Here is a 17,569-nt window from a genome sequence, read left to right on the forward strand (position 1 = left end):
AATTGACCTGATATGAGTGTGTGTATATGGATTGGTGCTCATTTGTATCCTGCAATGGGCTGCTGCCCCATCCAGGTTTGGTTTAAAATCTAGCTGTCCATTAAAACCTCAGTTGGAAAAGATGGAGGTTGTAGCTAAGGACTTAAACTTAGAACCAAATTGTTGCTAGTCAGTCCTATTAGCTTGTCCACACAAGTAAGCTATTCCATTTGTAAATAAAAACATAGTCAACATCCTGAGAAGGTGGACTTAATTATCTTATACTTTAATGTATTTTTTAAGGTTGTGCTTTGTAAATTAAAAAGTATAAATTTACAGTTACAATTTTAAAATGCATAAACTTTTTTACATCTGAATAATCTTCAAACATATGAGGAAAGGAATAGTAATATGTAGTCTGTTTAGCCAAAAATATCTAAAAGGCAATGCTGAGCCCTCTGGCATCAACAGTTGTGCCAACCATCTATTTTACATCTGTCATCCAACTAAAAAACAAGTATGACTTGTTTGAAATGAACAATAAGATTATTGTAGCTGTTTTTCTAATGATGTTTACAAGGGTGGTTTCAATAGGCTACAGGAGGCATATGATGATTCATCTTTGAAGATGTAGTTTGCATGTACTGTATGTCTAATGATCCATTTTGTGTAAATCTGCACTAAAAAGTATAATTTTGCTTTTTGTAATTATTTATCTTGCATTCCAAACCTCTACTGGCCAATGAGGCAGAGCATGTATTAGCCTTTTGTGATAGAACAGTGACATCTAGTGCTTACTGCCACTATTTTTGGTCTTAGCTAAACTAGGTGGTCTGAGATTTCAGCTGTAATTCTGCATTATGCATATTTTTTAAGATCTTTTAGGGGTAACATTTAAGACTAATGTGATTCATTCTGCCTTTCTTAAATATGTTTTCAGCCTCACAAACCAAAGATGGTGATGGAGTTCTGGACTGGATGGTTTGATGCTTGGGGTGACCTACATCATGTGTTTAACGCAGAAGGTTAGCAACATTTAAATCATAAGAAAATGTGTGATTGCTTTTTGGTTAATGTCTCCATTTTATGAAATGAAGTGTAAACAACAGTCTCTGTAATGATATCCTCTATTGGCTACTCACTACAGAGCAGGGGCACTCTGCTTTAGATCTTCCATTGAATTTGTAAGTCATTGACATTTACTGACCAGTAATTGTCCAAGCACAGCAATATTCTATTAATTAAAATTATTAAAATTATATTTATTACTTTTCTGTTATTGTGCAAATTGTTATTATTGCATATTAATTTGGGAGCATGTACTGGTACAGTGCGTTGCCACACCCAAAACATGACGAAACAGCTCAGGATCCCTGTTGGCAATCCTCCAGGCAGACATGCAGTCCAGTTCCAACCTCCAGAAATGACAATCTATCTGCTGCAGCCAGGTGTTACAAGAGCATCCCCTTGGCCTGGTCCAGCCGCTCTGGACTCCAACAATGAGGATCCTGTGAGCCGGATCACCCTCAGGGAATCGCGCCACATGGCTGTATTGATGTAACTGACACTCCCTCACAATGCAGGTAATATGCCTAATTCGGGACTCCATGAGCAACTGTATATAATACTCCACGAGCAACTGCTTGTTCGACACACAGTCAAGCCAGTCAACTATTCTCTGAAGAGACACAGTACCAAGGGAGTCTGGTGTTCATCATTGGTCACTGGATAGCGTGCATGTCTTGCAACCATATTGTAAAACAGGGAGAACCAGGACTCTAAAGACTTCGACCTTCATCCTTTTCCAGAGATATCACCTTTTTCCAGTGTCCTCATGACCTCCCATGCTGTCACTACCCATTTACTTACTTCATAGGAAGAGTCACCAGAGACATGAACGTTGCTAACGTACATTAATATTATTACTATTATTAACAACCCATGGGTTCTTCTGTGTATACCACACTTTTGGCCTCATATTTTAAACATATGCGTGTTAGGATAAACAAGGGTGGTGACATGATGGATTATGTCCTGTAGTAAACTGCTGATCTGCCCAGTGTTGTCTCCTATCCTGACCCTTTTGATGCCAAGAAAGGTTCAAGTTCTTATGACCCAAACTTCTAATAATTGGGTTTAGTAATGATTGACTATAGGGGCTTTGTCTAGAAATCTTTCTCAGATATGGCAACATACCATTATGAGGGGGTACACCTTTTTAATTACGTCATGTCTGTGGCAGAGAAGCTTGGATTGTAATGTTGCTTTAACTTGATTAGATGTACGTTACCTACATAAACACAGACATTATGGATGTCAAGCACTCTTAAAAAACAACAGCATTTAATAGTAGTATTATTTACTGAACATTTTTGTTGTAAGAAATTTTCTTTTGTCATGGTTTGCTGCAGATTCTTCTGGTCTGTGGTGTCCTCTTCTTGTGGATAGTTTGGGCGGCAGAGGATCGGCTTACTGAGAACCTTAGGGCCCTTTGGTTGATGGACTGTGGTTATCAAAGTGACAAGTCTGACATGGCTAACTGTTGTCCACAGTCATAGGTTCGTTGTAATTCTAGCATCACACAGTAACAAAATGGCTGAGGCCTTCAAAAATATTCAGATAAAACAGGCCAGAAGGGCTGCCTATAAGGGAGCCTGACCCTGAGAAACTGGGAAGCCCCAAACAAGGAGAACTGGCATAAAATTAGTAATGTCCTAAAATATATCAAGAATATGAAAAAAAATCAATTAACTAATTGATTAATTACATTTATATAACACTTTTCTCACTATTCAAAGCACCTTACCTAGATATAGGGGAACCACTTCAACCACCACCAGTGTGCAGCACCCACCTGGATGATGCAATGGCAACCATTATTGTGCCAGCACATTCACCACGCATTAGGTATTAGGTGATGAAGGGGTGAGAGAGAGAGACAGTTGGAGATAGGGAATGATTAGGGGGCCAAAATGGATAAGGCCACGGTGAGCAATTTAGCCAGTTCATTGGGAAACACTATACTCTTTTCAAAAGATTTTCAGGGATCTTTTACGACCACAGAGAGTCAGGACCTCAGTTTTATATCTCATTCAAAGGCAACAATTTGATAGTACAGTGTCCCTGTTACCGCTCCGTAGCATTGGGATCCATACACAGACTACAGTGTAGTGCCCCCACAAGCCTCACCAATAATTTTTCCGGCAGCAACCCAATTAATATACTATACCTCACAAGATGGCGAACCATAAAACTCTGGCTTGAAGAGACAAATCCCATAAGGAACCTTTATAAATGAAAATATTTACTGACAACAGAATTAGACTACAAAAGGCTCAAAAAAGGAGTCAAAATAAAAGTAATCCAGAGCAAACATATCCAGAAGAATAATTAAATAAAAAGTCCGACACTTTGCAAAAACAAAGAAGTAACAACATGTATGCAATTGTCCTTTAGACACGCATTTAATGAACTTCAAGAAGCTCACTTTCCCAGCCTGCTTTGAAAGAGCAGAGGTACTCCATCCTCTTGGAACTCCACCCACAGAATACAAGGAACATAGTAGAACGCAGTCACAAATATCAAAACTAAAAAATAAATGACAAGTAATTCAAAGATTACTAAAACAATAATACATTAAACACATGTACTAAATAAAAAATTAGTAGAACAATATAAACAGAGACAACAATAATAAATGAACAATACTGAAAATTGAATAACCCTGGCTAAAACATAGCAAGGTTTTGTTAAATTTGTTCTAACAAAACCTTAATTATTATTAGCACAGTCCTATCTCATTACATCTCTGTTTTCTCCAGTTTGATTGATGCTAATGATGACAAACGCAGAGGGAATATTATACATTTTTGTCAGTTTTGGTTAATTTTCCACCTGTTACTCTAACATGTGAAGCTTTCCTCCCACAGGATTTTTGTAACAGCCTCTTGAAGGTTAATCCAGGCTTATTGTAACTACTGTACCTACCATGAACACACAAATGCAGTAGCATTGATTTGTCATAACCTAGCCTATATGTGACAGAGGTGTTCAAACTAATTCATGCACAATTTCTGGACATGTATTAATTTTTCCACATATAGTGGTTTATTTTCTTTCATGGACATTTGCGTGGTGTGTCTATCAGGTTTTAAGACACAGTTTCTCATTCTGTACAGGCTGGAAAGACTTAAAAGTAATACAGTGGTACCTTGAGATACAAGTTTAATTTATTTCGTGACTGAGCTCGTAAGTCAAAATGCTCGTATCTCAAATCAGTTTTCCCCATTGAAATTAATTGAAATGAGATTAATTCATGCCAGCCCCCCAAAAAACCACCCCAATTTTTTGTTAAACTAGGGGGTTCTGCCCCCTGCTCACTTCACTCGCCCACCCCTGTGTTTGGTTTACCGGATATACAATTTAAAGAGATTGTTATTTTCATGGGAATTGTTACACATGCATTATTTTCACTTTTACTTTAAAAACTTTTGTAAAAACAATACTTGTCCTTTATTTCCGGCCCCAGCTGTGGTTAAATCTCTTTCTTGCAGGACGTATAACGCTGCTCGCGTTGTGAAGGGGGGGACAGCTGCTGTCACGCTGCCCTTCGATCATTTTAAAGCCTGTACAGTCTCTCTCCTTTTTGCCACTTCGTGTCTCTGCGGCTCGTGTTGTGATGCTCGAATTGACCGAATTGTGTTTTCTTTGAAATTAAACTTGTTGTTGTTTTAACTGTTGCGGGACCACAGATTCTCATAGCGTATGGTCCATTATTGTGTAAATCTACATTTTGTGCATTAAATGATGTGAATGCGAAAAGGCTTGGTTTTCTGCTCTTTGCCTTCTATTTCTGACCTCGCTTTGTCCTGCTATTTTTTCAATTACACCTCGTCCTGATGATTAATTTCCTTTTGTTTGCGCTAATGCAATCTTTTAGTTGTCAGCGTTTCATTTATAACATATTGTCCTTTGTACGCTTTATATGCACTGAGACCCCTGTAATATTGGTTGTAAGTAGAGCGTGTCTTGCAAGAATCTCATGTTCTATATCCACGTGTGACGCTTCGTGGCCATTCTCTTTCGTCTCGCGTGTCTTTTATTTGTCTTCCGTAATCTTAACGTGAAGATCATGTATCGTCTCCTAGTCATTCCCTCCCACAGGATTTTTTTTTTTATAATAGAGAGATGTTTTCAACATAAGAAAAATGTATTTATAATGAACAAATATTGTATACAAACAAAATAAATCCTAATACATAAAAGAGAATCTAAAGAAATAAACAGATGTTGGCGGAGCCGATTAGCATATTGTATTATTTTGTTCTTTCACTTCACTTTTGCTTAAGTTAATTTTCTTCTTCATTAGTCTTTTTCTTTTTTTGCCACGCTTTCGTCATTTTCATTCGCAGGGCGTTTCAATGGAAACCTGTCCAAGGAGCTTTGTTTCTTCCTCCCCTATAGAATGTTTCTGAAATGAGTTAAGCAAGTGTCATTAAATAGTGCTGCTGCATGACCAGTAGAAAATTTTTTTTAAATAAAGTGCAAAAGTTTTTTCCCACATTGCCAACACTTCCTTTATCTCACTTGACGAGATACCCTCCTTCGCCTCTGGCTCCTCTGCGATATCAATCAGAACTTCCGTATGTTGCTGCGTCTGTAGTATCTTGAACTTTGGCTTGTAACTCAAGGCAAAAAATCAACCTAGTTGGGGCACTCGTAGCTCAAGGTACCACTGTATTAACATTAAATTATTTAATTTCTGTCCAGCTATAAGTACATAATAAGCCACGATTCCCCCTGTTGTTTGTCATGATTTGAAACAGAGTGTCTGCCAGCCTTTTGTGTTAAGAGTGGTAACAAATATTGGTAGGCCTCATGCAGATGCTGAGATGGTCATCAATCAAGTTTGACTGGTTTTTGGAGTTAAAAATGCCTTACCTAGGAAAATGCTGATTCACATACAGTTTGTAAGTTGAGCCAAAGAATGGTGAAGCAGTATTGCCTGTAAGTTGTTTATGTGATACAGGAATCCAGTAAGACTAGATACATTTTCTGTCATTCTGTTTTTTTTCTATATGTTCATAAAAAGTAAATGAGAACACATATTAAAGCTGTCATTTCAATTTAATTAATCAAATTTTCAAAAAGGAATTTGAACTTCTCGGATGTACCTCAATATTGAATACTCTGCACTGTGATCAACTTACTGGGCATTACAGATTTAAATGAGTTTGTATACTGTAACCACTCAGCTATGGACAGTTTTTTTTGCCACCCTAGAAATTTTAAACATCTTTTAAAATAGACAAGATTTGAAAAACTATTGATCTTTTCAATTTTATTAGTTTCAGTCAAAAATTGAAAAAATGAAAAATTGTAAAGTGTAGATTTTTTGTTCAAAACATCAAAAGCTTGGACAAAATCACTAATACCATTCACAAGAATTCAGTTTTGTGAGAAACAGGTGATTATGTTACCATTCCCATACATTTACAGGAGGGAATGTAATCTTTCTGTGGCTATCACAAGCCCATTTAATGAGTATTACAGCAACCCCAGGAAATACAATCATGGCCGAAATTATTGGCACCCCTGGAATTTTCCCAGAAAATGCACCATTTCTCCCAGAAAATTGTTGCAATTACAAATGTTTTGGTATACACATGTTTATTTCCTTTATGTGCATTGGAACAACACAAAAAAACAGAGAAAAAAAGCCAAATCTAACATCATGTCACACAGAACTTCAAAAATAGGCCGGACACAATTATTGGCACCTTTTCAAAATTGTTGATAAATCGTTTTATTTCAAGCATATGATGCTCGTTTGAACTCATCTGTGGCAAGAAACAGGTGCTGGTAATATAGCAATCACACCTGAAGCCAGTTAAAATGGAGAAAAGTTGACTCAGCCTTAGGGCTGTGCGATGTGACCAAAATCTTATATCCTGATATTTCATTTCATATCCCGATATCACGATATAGTACATTTTCTTTGTATTCAGTGAATAGTTTATATAATCACCACTCCTTTTTTTCATTTAAATTAAAAAAATCAAAAATAAGAAGTACTCAACTTGTAATTATTTCTGTTCTTTTATTTAGAACATTTGAGCAAATGTTTGACTTAGAATGTAAACATAAAATGTTAATGTATCAAATATAAAACACTTTTCAAAAACAAATTACTAAAGGCCCAATATAAAATACTGCTATATAAAATGCCTGACATAAACAAAATGTGAACTGTAGCAGCAATAACTCTCACAACATATATTAAATATAAAAGGATCAAAGCACTAACAACTAAACTATTTAAGGCCAATAAACCCTTAAAACAAAATAAATACAAGTCTAACATTAACTGTCAAAACCAAATGTAAACATTGTACTTCAAACTGTAGCAGCAATAAGGCTTACGACAAAAATATATTAAATATATAATATTAAATATAATATTTTTTAGGCTACATTCTAGTAAAATGTTAATTTGCACATCGTTGTGTGGCAAATCTCCGTTAATGAGTTACAGCTGATCGCTGGTGCTAACGTGTTGATGCCGTCCAGCCCCAAGCACAGGGCGATCCGCGATAACTCGTTAACGGAGATTTGCCGTTTTAATGTAGTTGTGGCGTAAACGTAATGTAGCATTCTGTTCTGCAGTTTGTGTTCTGTGATTTACATCCCTCTCATTTATTTATTCTGTTGTCCCTGTTATTTCTGATGGACTGTAATAGAGTGGAAGGTAAAGGAGGTTCCGGAGGGATGGGGGGTGGAGCCGAGGCGGCGTGGAGGGGAAGCGCTGTGAAAAAGGAGGAGTGGACGACGATCTTGTTGCCCCTAGCTAAGAGAGTTTGTTTTTGGATTGCTGTCTGTTCGGCGTGGTTGTGGCCAACAGCAACCATTTTTTTTGTTTGTGTTTAATAAAGAGGGAACTAACCAAGTGACCGTCTCGGATCGTCATTACATCTGGAAGACGCTACAGTAATTTTAACAAGATTAACGCTGACAGCAAACGCTGCAGGGAAAATTATGCCTTAAGCAAATTGTTTTGGTAGCAATTAATCTTCCAAGCTTTTAACATGCTCGTTTAAATAGTACCTTTACAACTGTAATATCCTACGTGGCCTGCCTCTCAGTTGTAAACTCTCTGCATGCTCGCTCACGTGCTTTTTGCGGAGGTGGTAGAAGAGGTTTGTCGTGTTGGTGTCTGTGGTAGCGATCGGTTTGCAGCATAATTTGCACAGTACCGTTTTCTGGTCCGTGTCAGACTCTTCAAATCCAAACCATCTCCATACTACAGAGGTAGCCCCTCATTTAGGAACAAGGTCCTTCTGTGTGGAGCTACCTGGTGTTGCCTCGTCTTCATCAGCCATGCTAGTGTGTCTGCATCCACGTGGTGGCCATCAAAACAATGAAAAAAATATTGCCATAATAGTTTATTTTGCGACACCACAAAACAAACGATAGCGTAATGTGCAGCGATAGACGTTTTCGTATTGTCATCCGATATATATCGTTATATCGAACAGCCCTACTCAGCCTTTCTGTTGTGTGTCACTCTAAGCATGGAGAACAGAAAGAAGAGCAGAGAATTGTTTGAGGACTTGAGAACAAAAAATCTTCATGTACCTTTGTCCACTGTGCGCATCATAATCAAGAAGTTCACAACACATGGCACTGTAGCTAATCTCCCTGGACGTGGACGGAAGAGAAAAATTGATAAAAGACTGCAATGAAGGATAGTCCGAATGGTGGATAAACAGCCCCAATCAACTTCAAAACATATTCAAGCTGTTCTGCAGACTCAGGGTGCAACAGTGTCAGCTCGAACTATCTGTCGACATCTGAACGAAGTGAAACGCTATGGCAGGAGAGCCAGGAGGACCCCACTGTCGACACAGAAACATAAAAAAGCCAGACTGGAGTTTGCCAAAATGTACTTGAGGAAGCCAAAATCGTTCTGGGTGAATGTCTTGTGGACAGATGAGACCAAGGTAGAGCTTTTTGGTAAAGCTCATCATTCTACTGTTTACAGAAAATGGAATGAGGCCTATGAAGAAAAGAACACAGTACCTATAGTCAAACATGGTGGAGGTTCTAAGATGTTTTAGGGATGTTTTGCTGCCTCTGGCACTGGATGTCTTGACTGTGTGCAAGGCATCATGAAATCTGAACACTACCAAAAGATATTGGGGCGCAATGTAGGGCCCAGTGTCAGAAAGCTGGGTCTGCATCAGAGGTCATGGGTGTTCCAGCAGGACAATGACCCCAAACATACCTCTAAGAGCACACAGAAATGGTTGAAGACAAAGCACTGGAGAGTTCTGAAGTGACCAGCAGTGAGTCCGGATCTAAATCCAATTGAACACTTATGGATAGATCACAAAATTGCTGTTGGGAAAAGGTGCCCTTCAAATCTGAGAGACCTTGAACAGTTTGCAAAAGAAGAGTGGTCGGAAATTCCAGTTGAGAGGTGTTAACAAGCTTGTTGATGGTTATAGAAGCGCTCGATTTCAATTATTTTTTCCAAAGGGCGTGCAACCAAATATTAAGTTGAGGGTGTCAATAATATTCTCCAGCCTGGTTTTTGAGTTGTGTGTGAAATGATGTCAGATTTGGCTTTTTCTGTGTTTTTTTGTGTTGTTCCAATGCACATAAAGGAAATAAACACTTGGAATACCAAAACATTTTTAATTGCAACAATTTTCTGGGAGAAATGGTGCATTTTCTGGGAAAAATCCAGGGGTGCCGATAATTTCGGCCATGACTGTACCTGATCTGCTTCATGGGTGAAACCTAGTACTAGTTTTGGTGCTGCAGTGGCAGTGCTGCACAGAAGTTGGGTGCTGAGTCAGACAGGTAGAGCTCAGCGGACATCAACAGGAAACACTCCACTTCCAGATATCAGAGGTTCACAGCAGACCACCTGCAGTTAGCATAGTGCAAATGTATTGACTAGAGAGTTTTTCTGCAACAGAGCACTTGGTGTAGTCAGCAGTGTTTACAGTGTAGATGAGTGGGATTGTAATGGTGAGCGATGAGGGATGAAGAAAACAAAAGTGCAAAACAAGACCTGAGAACAAGTCTCATTCTGTAAAGTAAGCGTTCACTAGTATTGACAAAGTGTCTACATCCTTCTTATTTTTCTGCTTTTCTTCTACCTCTGGTCTTAAAGCACACCAGTGTATGGTACGTTTTCTTTGCTTGACTCTGTGAGGTCCTTTGTTTAATAAAAACAGTTATTTAAACCCAATCATCTGTTAAGACTTTTTCCAATTCCCACACCTGGGATCAAAATAAAAAATTTTTAAACTGCTTATGTTCTTTCTATTATCACTTCACACTGCATTTTTTTCAGTGCTGTTCAGATGAGTGTAGTCCAGCTCATATTTACTAATTAATCAAATGTGATGCATGAAATTATACAGCACATTATACTTACTTCCTTTCTTAAGATTCCATCCCTCTAGAGGTTCTTAATATTTTTTCTAAGGCAAGCCCGTTAATCATGTGACCTGGCAGCACAGCTAACCATTCTGCTGATGTGTAAGAGGCAGGGGGCACATGTACAGACAACCCACTATTTTAAAGCCAGTCTTCTTTATGTGTTTTGTGGTAACACACACAAGAAGTTTCCTTTTAAAAAGTGCATTCCTGCAAAAATCACTGAAGTGGTTGTTCATTCTGTTGTGCTTTGCCGAGCTGCATGCAGGAAATTTGCCTCAGAAATTGTTTGTTGGATTTGGACCTTTACAAGCTTGAAGAAACTATGCTTTAAAATGTGTCCAGTTTTGTACTTTGTGGTGAAGCTTAGCAGTTTTTATTTCAGTGTCAACCATGTCTAAGAAATCTTAAGTAAAATCTTTTTTTTCTTCCACCAGAGATGGCAAATGTTGTCATGGAAATCCTTAAGAAAGGAATGTCCATCAATCTTTACATGTTCCATGGAGGTACCAACTTTGGCTTCATGAACGGCGCCCTACAGTCTAACATGTACATGGCTGACATCACCAGTTATGGTAAGAATCGTTTTAGATTTTTTGGTGACCAGTATCTAATCTCTATATATAATCTTCATTTGGATCTTGAGCTTTGTTTGTTCGCGAATGAATTAGAAGAAGAAGCACTAGATGGCAGTAGCGAGACAGCTAAAACATAGGCATTGCATTAAGAATCTCCTCCAGGCTTATACTACTGAAGACTAGTTCTCCAGTCACACCTCAAAACACAGACATTCAATCTAAACAAATTGTTGTGCTTTAAATTAACTAAAGAGATCTTCATTTAGATCTTGATCTTTGTTTGTTTGCGAATTCCACGCATGCGTAGACCACCTTCCAGTTTAGTACGTTGTTGTTACTCACGGATGTCAACAATGTGCCGGAATAACGAAAGGGGTGGTGGACAGTGTTATGCTGGTTAGCTCCTGAGGCCTGGTTAGAGAATAAGATTGCCGAAAATAAAAGTTACGTGCCTGCGTAACATATGAATGAAAGAAAGACAGTGGGTAAAATGAATGACAACGTAACAGCATGTTCTGGAAATTATTATTGTTATGTTGTAGCCGGCGAGTGCTGCGCGTCTCACAGTTGTACCATGGCTTGCTCACATGTCAGTGAAGTGATCCCTATTTATGCTTTAAAGAGCCTGGATACCTATGTGTCCCCCTTTTATAACCATTTCTCCGTGTATATTGCCTTACTCTTTGGATTGCCACAAAACAACCTGCGAGGTTGGAGAAAGGTTGAGAAGACATCGTGAGAGGAAACAACAGCGTCGTGAAAACGAGACGGACTGTGAATGGACAGAAGCAGAAATGCTCCTACACCACCACATAATTACGATTTGGACAGTGATTCCGAGTAGGCCGTTCCTATCGAATCAATGTCCAAGGGTTTTCTTTTGTAATTTTGTTTCCCTTATAAAAATAATGCTGTGCTACGAAGAGCCCAGTTCACGACTGGCAGCCACGTTAAACAGGGAGCCCTTCACAGACAACTTTAATACGCGCAACATAGTTGGGCGCACATGGCTAGTATATAATAAAATGCTACTTTTCTGTGTGTTTCTGTGTGTCTGGTCCATCTGAGTAATGTGATTGGCTAATTTGGTCTTGGTCTGATTGGTTAGTTTTGGTTTGATTGCTCAGTCAAGCACTGGGCAAGACTGGTTGACATACATGAGAATATTGAGAAAGGCTGCTCAGTTCAATTCTTGAATAACATTTTTTTTTTATTTTTTACAAAAAAGGAGTTAAAATGGAGCATTTAAACAGCAACAATGTGAAAAAATATGTCAAGCATCATTGGGTTGCTAAATACTAACGCAGTGCAGCTCGCATCCCTTTCCATTGCAAGAAAGTATAAAGTAGACAAGAGGCAAGAAAGTGAAAAATGTGAGGCGCAGACTTTATGCAAACAGGATTGAGAGTTAATGCACTGGCCAAGACAGATTGAGACACACCTGTATAGCCAACAAACATATATAGGTCTATCATTAACAGTACTTATAAATCAATCGATAGCAAATATTTTTAAATGTATTCTATTACCTTTTTTGACAGATAACATAGCTACTGATTATTATTTTTTATTAAATGTTATCAAATTGTTTTGTAGAAGTGTTGCCAAAGTACAGTCCAACAGTAAACTGTTAATTTTTAGATCACCTTTACCTAATTTATTTATAGTATATGAGGAAAACAATTCACCTGTTAGGATTTTCTCATGCCTTGGCATTAGTTGACCCATTGTCTCTCCTTCTGCTTCCTGTTGCTAGACAATAATAATTACTTCTACATCACCCACGCCTGTTTACACATATTGGCTCTAGAGATTCCACTTTCATGTTATGAATAGAGTTTGTTGTTCAGGCCTTATCAATCTTCTTCTCTTCTTTACTGCTAAGCCTAAAAATGCACCCTTACACTTGGGTTGTAAGTGCAAAAGCTGCTTGCTTTGTTCTCCTCCCTCTTAACCATGCTACCATCTGTTACATTAGCACTTAATAACATACTTCCTTAATGATGTCTGTTTGATACTTCGCCATCTATAGCAATTATCTCTTGTCCAGTCACAGGAATATAACAAAAATAATATCTGTCCACAAATCATTAAACTCTGCGGTGGGTTGGCGCCCTTCCTGGGGTTTGTTTCCTGCCTTGCGCCCTGTGTTGGCTGGGATTGGCTCCAGCAGACCCCCGTGACCCTGTAGTTAGGATATAACAGGTTGGATAATGGATTGATGGATAGAAATCGTTAAACTCTCTTAATCCAGTTTATTGTTGTGGGGAGCATTTGCTGAAAAACTGAAACCAACCCTGTTTAACAGCTTGAAAATGCAATTACAGTTATTGAATACAGTAAATAAGGAATGAGATAGGAATAAAAAAATAAATCAGAATTATCTGAAAACCTTCAAAACAGAACCTACACAATAAAAAAATCACACCATAACTGAAACTATATACTGTATGTACAAAATCTTAATCATTTTAAATGTATTTTGAGTGAACGTATATGAGTAAAGAGAGTAAGCTTTATCTGTATTTGTTTGACTTAGACAGGTTCTAGAATTTTACTAACCTAATAAAGTGCTACTGTATCTTACTAGCTGTTAGTCTGGTACGGGGTAACACATATCTTTCTGTCTCCTTACCTTTTCACAGCTGTTAATGGGAAACTTGATTATGTTCTAAGTTTTATATTGAATAATGTATATATGGAATATATATAAAATATAGCGTGTGTGTATGTATACCATTAGCCAAGACAATATTAATGTTGATTTTTAATTTGTTTTTCACATATGACTACAATGCCTCATTTTCATCAGCCATTCCTTCAGTGTCATACTGGTAAACTCCCTTAGCTCCCTTAGCTTATTCTTAATTAGAGATTTTAAATGATAATTGATTATTTGAGAATCATTTCTAATTGCTATGATAACAGACAGGCAGTTGTGGTGTTCCAGTGCACCCTACTGGTATAGACTTTAGGCAATGTTCCATGGCTGAAACCTTGTTTTCAGAAACCAATGAGTTGTTGTACGATGTAGACCTTGGACCACTTGTGTTGCGGTTTCTGGTCATTTTAGTCTATTATGTTCCCACCGTATAATAGGAACTGTAACCTATATGTGATGTGCGAAGAAGAATGATGCGGTGTGAACTGGACTTCACTGAGGAGATCACTGCTTCAATGCAGTGCACGGCACAGGAGGTGGCTATAAAGAGTGATTCAGTGTGAAGTGCAGCACTCCATTTTCACCAGTAACTCTCCAAAGTCTCTCCAAAGTCCAAACTATTAGCAAATTTGCAAGATGGCATCAGTGCTTGTGGTAAACCAGTCAGCTCAATTCATTGCCCAAGCACCACCCTTGATAGTGCCTGTTGAACGAAAAGTACATACCTTGGAGTAGAAGCTAAAAAAGGTCATAGGAACTAAAATGACCAAGTTCCTGCAGTGGGAATGTTACAAAAGTTCCTGAGTTTCTAAAAAGTCCCTGAAAAAAATTCCTGTGCCGGGAAAGCTTTTGATACTGTAGGATTCACTAACAGTAGGTATAAATTTGTTTCACCAACTTTGGTGTGTATAGTAAGATGTTTTTTTTTTTTTTTTTTTCAGTTAATATCATAACCCTTTATTGTGTGGTTATAATGCTAGCAGTTTATGTAATTATATATTTTAGTTTTCACGATGTTTACATCTATCTCTGTGCAAAATGATACTTATTCTAAAGTATGTTATATAAAAATAAACATCAGATGTTTTAATAATTGTGTTTGTCTTTAAGATTATGATGCGCCTTTATCTGAAGGAGGGGATTATACAACAAAGTACACTCTTCTAAGGGATATCTTTAGTCGCTATCATGGTAAAAATAGGATTTTATTCTAGTAAAACATTTTTTATTATTAGTTTTTTCTAATAACAAAACAGCTAACAAAACAAGGATCTAATGGCTCTCTCTGTCTTATAGGGGAAGGTTTACCAGATATGCCTGGTTTATACCCAAAGATGAACTATGATATTTCAACTGTATATCAATATATCACCTTGTGGGAGGCTTTGAAGTTTACTGAAGAGGTAAGTACAGCCACTACAAATGCTTTATATGTCTTAATATGTTTTCTGGGATGGGAGCTTAGCATAGATAATTTAAATCTCAATATATAACATATAAGGTGAATGGTGGTGCGTAGATATAGAAATATATTTATAGCTATTTCAAAACAAGTTAGTGTTTGGATACCCTAAAGTGATAAAAAGAAATCCTTTTGTGTGCCTTTTATCCGTTTGAAATAAAGATGGGATAGTTGAGCTCCATATTAGCAAATGACTAGTTAATGTCCACATTTAGCCCTAAGTGCCTCTTGATATGTATGCTTATTCTTTTCCACCAGACATATTTTCATCTGCAGCTACATACCATTCAAATGTATACAGTCATTTTTGAATCCTTTAGCTAATAATAAAAACATGCAATACTGTTACGAAATTTCCAGATATTTTCATTGTACAGGTGTAAGGTAATGTGTGGCAGCATCCATACCACCTGCGATTGTGAATAAGTAATTCATCTGAAGCTAATCATGTTCAGGCCTGGCCAGTACTTGAGTGGCAGCTGGAAAAGGTATTGTTGAGGCCATCGGGGGGCACTTACCCCGTAGTCTGTGTGTGGATCCCAATGCCCTAGTGCAGTGATTGGAACGCTGTGCCGTAAAAATTGAGGTGTCCTTCAGATGAAGTGTAAAACTGATGTCCTAGTCATTAAAGATTTCTGGGCATCTTTTGAAAATGCTCACCACAGCCTGGCCATTCTGGACCCCCTAATCATTCCCTTTCCCTAACTGGCTATCTGTCTCTGTCACTCCTTCTCCACCTATTAGCTAATGTGTGGTGAGCTTACTGACACAATGATGGTTGCCATTGCATCATCCAGGTGTGTGATACACATTGGTGGGTGTGGAAATGGTTCCTCTGAGTCTAGGTAAAGTGAGTAGTGAGAAAAGCACTATATCAATGTCATTAATTAGTTAGTTGATTTTTTTCATATTCTTTATATATTTTAGGGCATTGTAAGCCAAAGCCTCCCAGTTTCCTAACGTCAGGCTTCTCGGGGTTGATTTTTTGCGCAGGCCAGTTAGGACTCTCACCTGTTTTTTGTGAATATCTTCAGCCATTTTACTATCATGTGCTAGAATCATGTAGACTGTGGACTACAGTTAGCCATGTCAGACATCTCAGTTTGATAGCCACAGTCCATCCACCAACAATCCTTAAGGCTCTCAGCAAGCAGACCCTTAACCTCCCAAGCTAGCCACAGGAAGAGGACATCACAGTTCAGTTGAATTTGCAGCAAACCATAACAAACTAATTTCTTACAACAGAAATGTTCAGTGAGTAATACTACCTAATAAATGCTGTTATTTTTTCATAACTTCTGTGTTTATGTGTGTGATGTACACCTACTGAACATAATTAATTATTATTATTATTATTTTAGGAAGTTAATATGATGTGACTATAAAATAAATGCTGCATTATAGCAGGTTGGATAATGGATGGATGGATGGATTAATTTTTTGCTCAAATCAAGATACCCATTGTAACTTGGTTTTAAATACAAAATCAGAAAACAAATAAAATTAACTTTTTGCACCTATAGCTGTTCAGTGTGCACAACTATAGCCAAGAAAAGCTGCTGTGTACAAGCCAGAATGCTTTACTTCTGATGATTGTGGACATGCTTGTGTTTCCTAATATGAGATACCGATATCTACCTGTGTCTGACTGGGCAAAGGCTGAATAAAGGCTGTTGCTTAAAAGAAAACTCCCAACACCCACACCTTCTACCACAAACCTTTTATTTCTTTCTCAAACAGTTGATTTTTGTAGACTTAACTAACAATTAGTTTAACAAAATATTGTGAAGCATTTTGAAAATTGTTGTGTTGTTTGGATTTGCATAAAGAAAGGATGTTTACCTACCTGTCCACTTACTCAGTCTCTTAGTCCAATTTAAAGTCATGGGAGTCAGAGTGTATCCAGGCAGCAACAGGTACAAAACAGGAGTCAAATCTGCCTATGAAGGGTAGTCAACTAATCTGATATTCCCAGCATTTCTCACCAACTAGTCCACAATACACACCGAAAAAATCAAATAGATAGGATTTTATCTTTAGTCGCTGGGATGAGCTCTGCATCCATGAGAGCTGAGAGCCAGTGAATGCTCATCTGAAGGTACAAAGTATAGAATGTACCAACAAGGAGTAAGGAATGTATTGGACCTCACAAACAAGAGAAGCTCATCTACCTGATGTCTCATGTTTTATGTACCATGACAGAATGAAAAAAGGGCCTAGATTGTGACTGAACTTGTCATAGAAGTGAACCCTTTATAAAGCACAGGCTGTGTCAGTTAGTACTCAATTGGCTGTCAGAAAAAAGGGACAAGCATGGATGTGATAGTCACTAAATTTTATATGCCCACCGATTTTCAGTAACATAAAATAGAGCGACGAGATCAGCAACTGCAGTCAGTAAATCTCACATACCCAACCGCTAATGTGACTTCAGCTTTA

At 37.9% G+C, this 17,569-nt stretch overlaps 1 protein-coding gene across 2 annotated transcripts in view; it reads left to right on the forward strand.

The window, feature by feature from the left end:
• Positions 1-17,569, forward strand: part of LOC120535914 (beta-galactosidase-1-like protein 2) — a 108,809-nt gene that overhangs the window by 66,623 nt on the left and 24,617 nt on the right. Inside the window, exons 9-12 of one of the 2 annotated variants that reach the window (XM_039764094.1) lie at positions 920-1,004; positions 10,866-11,003; positions 14,779-14,859; positions 14,965-15,071. In XM_039764094.1, coding sequence (XP_039620028.1) covers positions 920-1,004; positions 10,866-11,003; positions 14,779-14,859; positions 14,965-15,071 — 411 coding nt within the window. The remainder of the gene's footprint in view (positions 1-919; positions 1,005-10,865; positions 11,004-14,778; positions 14,860-14,964; positions 15,072-17,569) is intronic. The other variant, XM_039764095.1, reaches the window with a different exon arrangement.

Source organism: Polypterus senegalus, chromosome 9 (genome assembly GCF_016835505.1).
Source record: "Polypterus senegalus isolate Bchr_013 chromosome 9, ASM1683550v1, whole genome shotgun sequence".
In the NCBI taxonomy this organism is placed as follows: domain Eukaryota; kingdom Metazoa; phylum Chordata; class Cladistia; order Polypteriformes; family Polypteridae; genus Polypterus; species Polypterus senegalus.